Source organism: Charadrius vociferus, unplaced genomic scaffold (assembly GCF_000708025.1).
Source record: "Charadrius vociferus isolate BGI_N301 unplaced genomic scaffold, ASM70802v2 scaffold70, whole genome shotgun sequence".
Classification (NCBI taxonomy): Eukaryota; Metazoa; Chordata; class Aves; order Charadriiformes; family Charadriidae; genus Charadrius; species Charadrius vociferus.
In genome coordinates, this window is record NW_009646851.1 from 1,268,109 (window position 1) to 1,275,950 (window position 7,842).

Sequence of the window (7,842 nt, forward strand, 5' to 3'; positions counted from 1 at the left end):
TTCTTATCTTTTTAGTCCATCTATTGCCCCAAAGGAGTCATCCCTCACTTATGTTATTAGACCTGTTTATGTCGATGAACATTGTAGTGAATTACGATTGCTGTTTATGAAAGTTGTCACCGCCTCAGCCTGTCGGCTGAAGCCATCCATGCCGCGCCTGCGCAGAGCCGAGGCCGCAGGACCGCGCCGGCAGTGCCAGACAGTTGGGTCGGTGCGGAGAGGAGAGCGCGGGATGCTGATGAGCAGGACACCGCCAAGCCTCTTCTCTTGCAGAGCCAACAGCGTGGCAGGGTTTGAACACAGAATACATGTTGAGGTGCTTCACTCTAAAAAAAAAAAAAAAAAAAAAAAAAAAAAAAAACCAAGCATGCCCCTAAAAAGCTATTAAAAGTGATACTGAAACTGGAACTAAAATAATGTATTTTCAGTGTCAGAAACAACTGACATGAGGTTTTGACTCATGTTCACTTTAGAAATGACTGCAGGAATTGGCTCCCTTCAGCTGCCGACTCCTACAGCCCCACAGAGCGCTGGGGAGGTCTTATTTTAATCTGCCTGAGACGAAAAATCCTCTGATTTTGGCCTGTAGTGATGAGTTGTGTGTACTGGCTCAGTTTTTCAACTCTGCAGAAAGGGCAGTAACCTCAAGGTGAAGGAAAAGGCAGCAAACAGCTGGGAGTGTTTACTTCTCGAACAAGCCCTAACACGTCTGGTAAAGGATGCTCGCCAGTGCCCTAGTGAATGAGTAAATATCAACGCTGCCTATGAGATATGAGCACAGAGAGCAGCACATCATTTTGCAAAGTGTAAAAGAACTGTGTAATAGGCAATACTGGTTAGAATTTAGTTGCCTTGTATTTGAAGTGGGAACTACATTGCATTGTCATTTTTTTAAGGTAATACATTTAATTGAAGGAATTATAAATGGCAAAAAAATACAGTTAGATCAGCGATAAAAATAGTGTATCAGATGTTTGTGAATGTCTTGAGTATTGAATATTCGAAAAGCAAAATAAGGAGAATAAATAGACAAAAAAAGACATCATAGAAAGTGTATTTAACAGGAGACAAAAAAGGAAATTTTGAATTTAAAAAATTGTGGTAAAAAAGACAAAATTCTGAAGAAGACCTGTAGAATGAAACAAAATATTGAGGACTCAGAAAATAAATAGGAAATTAGGTAATGAACAAAGTCCCTCAAGAGATAAAAAGAACAGTCCTTTTTCAAATAACGTGATTGTAAGAGTTATTAAGTGAGCACCAGGTGCATTGGGAAGACAAAATAGTTGACTGTATGTGTGGGGAACAAGCAAGGCAAGCTAATTCATTTGAGACAAGTGTGTGCTGTGCCCACAGAGAACGGGGACAAAAATATTGACGTTAGCAACTAGAGGGAATAGATGCCAGTGTAATTGTGTGCAGTACTGTGGGGAAAGGTGGAGGTCAGGGATAATTCTTAACATTTCTGAGTGGTTACAGCTGGAAAGACGAGAGAGCAGCTGATGATGCAACAAGGACCATGGAAGATGGGAAAAGGTATTTGATGGGCAGTGAAAACAAGATACGACCTTTTGGTGATAAAGTAAACGTTTGTATCTGCTTCCTAGGCACCTGCTTGTAATCCTGCCTAAGGATTTAATGGATAAATACTTTAAAGTAGCTAAGTGATTCAATAGCCTAAGTCCTATTGATTTTCAATGGGATTTAGGTTTGTAAATCACTTAATCTCCTTTAAAAATGCAACCTTTTGTCATTATATGGGACAAAATAATCTGAATCAACTCTCAGATTAAAAACTGAGACTTTCTAAACACAGACCCTTCAGACACAGCAAAGTTATCAGATTTTTTAGCTTTTATATTCACTTTCTCTAAGAGTCTTTGTTAATTCTTGCTTTGAATCTCTCTCTTCTACGTTTGCAAATGAGAACTAGAGATTGAAACAGTAATACTACTGCCTTTGGCTCTCTCTCCCCCTCTCTCTTGTGCTTCAGTTACAGCGCATACTTGCAAATGCAGATATACAAAACGCTGGCAGTCTCCTCTGCATACATCACTATGTCTGTGGCACTAATTCAGGGCTGGAAAATACCATACTGTGGTCTTATAATTTGCCAGAACAGTGCTTTGTTTCCTTTTTGAGTTCATAACCTTTTACCACCAGAAAATAGATTGGAGAAAGCATTACGTTGAGCACTTCAGTGTTCTGCATAGTGTTCCTTTTGGACTTTACTGTTATTGATACAAAAGACTGATTAAAAAATGTGGTTTAGGACCAAAAAAGGTGGCAGGTGCACCACAGCTACGATTTGTGAAATGGTTGCTGTGCTCTCTTTGGAAGCAGGACAGCAATTATTTATGCATCTTTAAAGAATTTATCTTTGAGTAATAAGCATGTAAAAAGGATTGGGTTTCTCCTACCTGAAGTGAAAAAAAAAAAAAAAAATTACAATAAAGGTTTTCTTCCTGTGCTCTTCTACTTGGAAAATTGTTCTGACATGCCTGCCCAAACAAGGGAGGGATACTTGGCTTATACCCCTCTGGTCATGAATATCGTTGCTATCCCTGATGAAAACATGCACATGCTATGCTGATGAGTTCTGTGCCTAAGTGTAATCAAATTATTCTTTGCTAATTTTCACAGGTAAAAAGTGATCAGCTGATTATTATTTTAATTCTATTGAAAATTATTTAATTAAATTGAAATGTTCATCTCCAGATATCAGAGCTGAAAGTGTCACAGCACTGGTCTCCTACAGATTTGTATGTACAAACGGAAGAAACAGTACTGCAGTTAGATATGGTTCTGCAATATTAAGAATTGTCTGCAGGAATTCCTGTATAAGGAGATAGATATATATATATATATATATATATGTTTCTAAAGGGATAGCTTACAGTCTTGTGCTTTGCTGTCTGAATTTGTTCAAGGCACAAGCCAAATCCTACTCTCATTTCTGAATCTGTCCAAATCTAGGGAGTTCATCAACTATTGTGGAATTACTGTCATTCTAATTGTTGTAAGGAAGTAGAATTAGGTTCACACAATCAGGAGCACATTGCTTAATGAGAAGGTAGTAATAGACTGTGAATAGATTGTTACAAGCCTACAGAAATATTTCGGTCCTTGTGGAAGATCGGAGGATATTAATTATTTTGACTTCATGCAGTCCAACCAAACCAGCTCACATTTTGCTTTATAGTGTAAGCAGTAACATAAGTGTTTCCGTTTTTCATATAGAGTTTTAAAAAACCAGGGTTGATATGTGAATACATGTTTCTTTACACCTTCTCTGGTAAAATACTTAAAATGGGAAAGTGTTCTTTACTTTTTTTTTCTTTTTTTTTTCTGATAACATTGCCCTGGTGGATAGAATAGAGCCCATATCAGTAGACTGAAAATGTAGTTTAAATGCTGATACACTTGGTACATAGAATAGTTTCGTGCTCCTCTTGTTGAGCCCAAGCCATTCTGTGTCTAATATATATGAGAATGGGACCATAAGCAAGAGGGAGCAAGCCTTTGTCCTGTAGTGGTTGAAATGGGATGATATGACTGGGGGGATCTTGTTCTTCTCCTGCTTAACAGTTTTAAAAAGCACGTGTGTCCCAGAAAGAACTCCAGGACAAGACAGGACAGAGGGATGAGTCCTTTGCAACTTCTCTTCCCACAAACAGGAGTGAGACCCTCAAAAAATGTCAGTGCAGAGGTGCCTGCTTTGCAAATCTCATTGCTTAGCAGAGCTAGACCATCTCAGTGCTTCAGCTTGTCAACACAGTGTCCATTCTGAGCGTGGCATTAAGGAATCTTTATGCAGCAGGGGGAACTTTCAAGAGCCTAGGTCAGGTGCCAGTAATGAAATAAATAAGAACTAGAATGCTTTTTTTTTCCTGGTAGGTTAGCTATGATGGAGAACTTCACAAGCACCCACAGCTGGAGGCTGATTTGACAGCAGTGAGAGAGATCTATGGACCTAATGCAGTATCTCTCAGGTACGTCATTGGCTTTTCTGTATTGTGGAACCTGTAGTGTTTTGGAGATTGAGTTCCATGTGGGCAATCCCTCACTGCCAAAGCACAAGTCTCTTCTAGTGGTGTGTGCATATTGTGTGGCAAAAGGAAGGAGCACTGCTGGCCTAGCAGTAATGCCGGTTTGTTTGTTTGTTTGTTTGTTTTTTGTGGTTGAGTATTGATGCAACTGTCTGTGCTGAGAACAAGCCCTGGAATCCTGTTCTAAAACATCATTGTCTTTTGCAGTTCAGTTGGTATTTGATTACGTTGTTCTATTTTGTTGAAAATTACAATTCAGCATTACTCTAAACCCTTGTTAAACTCCTTTTCTGTCGTATTCTGTCTTTTGCTCTGGAGGTGAACAAGAGTAATGGTAAGAGATTTACTAAATGGTTTTCCTAGGGAAAAACTAAAGGAATTGGATTTGTCTAGCCTGGAAATAAGAAGAGAAGACATCATAACAGTTCCTCCAAAAAAAGTTGTTTGTAGATAAGAGGAGTGATCAAATGTTCTCTGTTGTCATCATGAGAGAGACAATAAGAAACTAGCTGTGTTAGCAACAAACAAGAATTTGATTAGATTTTATGAAAACTTTTTAATTGTGGGAGTCTAAAGTATCCTACAGAGGGAAGTGGTGGAACCTCAGTCAGAGGCAAATTGCAAAGTGTAATTACAGAAAATTCTGTTGGGCATATATAAGCATGCATGATTCCACCATAGGACATAGCTGTTTTTAATACGCTTCAGGTCTTTTATAACTTCATTTTCCATCTATGCAATCTTAATAATTTCATAGAAATAACAGGTAGGCAAGATGTAACAAACCTGTCAGATGTATTACAAAGAAAATATCAAAGTTGTCATACAAATCAAGTAATAAAACACAGAGAGGATAATAACCTTAGGCATACATATATTGCAAGTAACAATTCCTGTTAACCTCTAAACAATAAGCTCTGTTATTTTTATCCAAGAAGAGAAAGCATATCTACAACTATGGTGTACTATACCTTTTCAAATTAAGTGGAAATTTCATTACATTTCAAGGACCTGAGGAATTGAAATCTGAATAGTTGTATATGGGGTTAGGAAATGAATGACATAAATGTTGAATTGCCAAACTGATAACTATGAAATTGAGAATACTTTGATAATAGGCACCTTCAAGCTCCTAAAATTGAAACATTATATGTGACCTTTCAAAAACTGTAATGCATCTAATTTATTGAATCAACTGTTTCATTGGAAGCATTGTGATCTTGATGACAAGTAGTAGAAATTGGCATCTGTGGATGCTTTTGGCATGTGGAAAACTTTATTACTTCTTCCACTCTGTTGTGGTTGAAAAAACTCATAAATTCTTGGAAATGACAAACACAGCATTAAGCATTCAGTTTCATCCCTTTCCTGCAGCTCCACTTCTCTGTGGAGAGAGAAGTTTGTCTGACAGTGACACCACTAAGATGCATATTTCCTAGACGGTTTACTCTCTTTTAGTAGTCTCTTGCTGTCACAGAGTCAACTGTACATGTAAAAGTGAAATACCTATACCTGCATGCTTTTCACCTCTGCTCTCTGAAATCTGGCCACCAAAGCCATGAGAAAGACCTCTGGACCAACTGATCCAAACTTTTCAGCTTCTATTGACATTGCTTGTGCATTGATGGACAGAGGACCTCTGGGAGCTTCAAAATCAAGATGTGTTCATGAAACCATTGTAGACAGCAGACCATAAGCTGCAGGTGTTGGAAGAAAACATGATTTCTTCCCCCCCTTTCAGCTTGGGGAAGTAAAACTACAGTCAGCGTCATGTGTTACCATTCTGTGATGGTAGTGGAATGGGGGGCAAAGGGTTTTCAGTGAGTATGGAAATTCCACAGTTATAACTTATTTTTACCTTATACCTTCTTCCACTAATATTTCTGTGTTTCATTAGTTCAACTAGGTTTCTGTTTAATTCATAAAATTGTGCTTGTTGACCGCCTTTTGAATCTCTGGCATGTGAGTAACACCAGCCTGCGTTCATAAATATTACTTAAGAGTTCATAACAATCTGTTCTTTAGATCGTCTGGAAAATTAACAAAAAAAAAATCTGAGGCTACTGTTCAGTAGGACAGTGGTTTAAGCCATTCAGTAGGTGGACAATTTCACCATTTCAAAGCCAGGTCTTCAGTGAGCTGTAGGAGGTCAGCAAGCACCTGTACCCGTAGCCTGGGTGAGCAGACCCTGAAGCAGCTGCCAAGGTGGCTGGGAAGCCTCAAGCTAACACAGCCCTGGCCAGCCATTGACCTGCCCTGTGTGTGCCATGTGTGGATGCATCTGATCTAGAGAGAGACTTGGGGTTTGCCCTTATGAGAGAGAACCATTGGGATGCTGAGGTTTGGTGGAAGGGGTTACCTCCGCCAGACTTCACAGAGGTCAAGGCATTTCCAGTGTGAGCTAGGTCCTACCATGGGCTGAGAGGCCACTTTGGCAGGGGATACGTATATTCACAAAAATATTTTTGTATTTCAAAATTACCCTGTCGACTTATTTATGCAAAACTGCTACTGTGCACTGTCTTAGTCTAGTTTAATAGAAGAGCGTGGAAGTCACTGTAAGAACAAGGATATAAATGCAGCGTAAAGAAAAAAAACTAGTGACTAGACTCTAGTCTGTGAAAAATTGAGAGTGATTGCACTTTTACGGGATTGTCCACTTAAGTAATTTAAATGAAAAGGAAAGCAATTTTTTATTTAGGTGTATGAATGAGTATTTTCTAGCCCTATTTTTCAGAAGTCTTCAAGTACGTTAGGGCAGGGCGATAAGAATGAGTCAGAAAGCAAGAGGCAGGAAAGTTACTCTTGAAATGTAAGATTTCAGATGGTAATGAAACACCTGTGAGCCTAAGTTAAATCTAAACCTTGGAGATTCCCGCAATACTACACATAACAGATAAAATAAGGTAACTATTTCCCTGGGTGCATTACAGGGCAATCTTTATGTTTTGACAAACAAATGCTTGAATGTATGAAGCAATCCCACAGGTATAATATGCCACCCTCTAGGCTATGTTGTAGTTGTCTTCAGTGATTTATCCTTGGGTTACTGGCTGTTAACCTGAAATACTTGTGAAAATTAACTAGGGTTTTCTTTTGTCAGAAATGGGAGCAGCATGTGACTATGATTGTTTTCTTGATTTATTTGTGCAATATATGAGGCAAAACTAGGTAGCAGCAATGGAGAGAGAATTTGAGAGAATTAGTAGAAAAAGAGATTTAGCCTGTTTAAGCAAGATCCACTGAAAGAAAGTTTCAGTGCAGCAGATGGTCACCCACTGGGAATATTGATCCAATCTATGTAAATGTGTACTTTATAACCATTCTGATTTTACAGACAAGATTATCCTTTATAAAATCTTCCCTGTTGTAAGTACTCCTGGGCTGAGGAGTGTCTTAAAGAGCTCTAATGTAATGTAATTCTTTCCTTTCAGGGAATATGGAGCCATTGATGATGTAGATATTGATCTGCATATTGATGTTAGCTTTCTTGATGTAAGTAATCTAATCACAGAATAACATAATGAACATTAATACCCATTTAATTCTGCTACACATCAGACTAGACAACCACTGAGATGTTCCTTTTTCAGAGGCTTGATCTTCACAAGTGGCTGTCATGTTATTTATTGCTACTCAGTGGAAATGTTTCCTTTTCCTTTTACGATCACATTGTTAAAATGTTTTGTAGGCTTTTATTTACTGTGTATGTATTTCCTTTCTAACATGCTTTGTGAATGGTAAATGTTTTAAATTATATAAATGAAATACTTTTTTTTTTTTGTTTTTTTAC

The 7,842-nt window shown here is 38.2% G+C and overlaps 1 protein-coding gene across 1 annotated transcript in view; it reads left to right on the plus strand.

The window, feature by feature from the left end:
- The window catches only part of PARP8 (poly (ADP-ribose) polymerase family, member 8), a 129,112-nt gene that overhangs the window by 64,900 nt on the left and 56,370 nt on the right, over positions 1-7,842 (plus strand). Inside the window, exons 6-7 of the mRNA XM_009894214.1 lie at positions 3,898-3,992; positions 7,484-7,544. Of these exons, the coding sequence (XP_009892516.1) occupies positions 3,898-3,992; positions 7,484-7,544 (156 nt within the window). The remainder of the gene's footprint in view (positions 1-3,897; positions 3,993-7,483; positions 7,545-7,842) is intronic.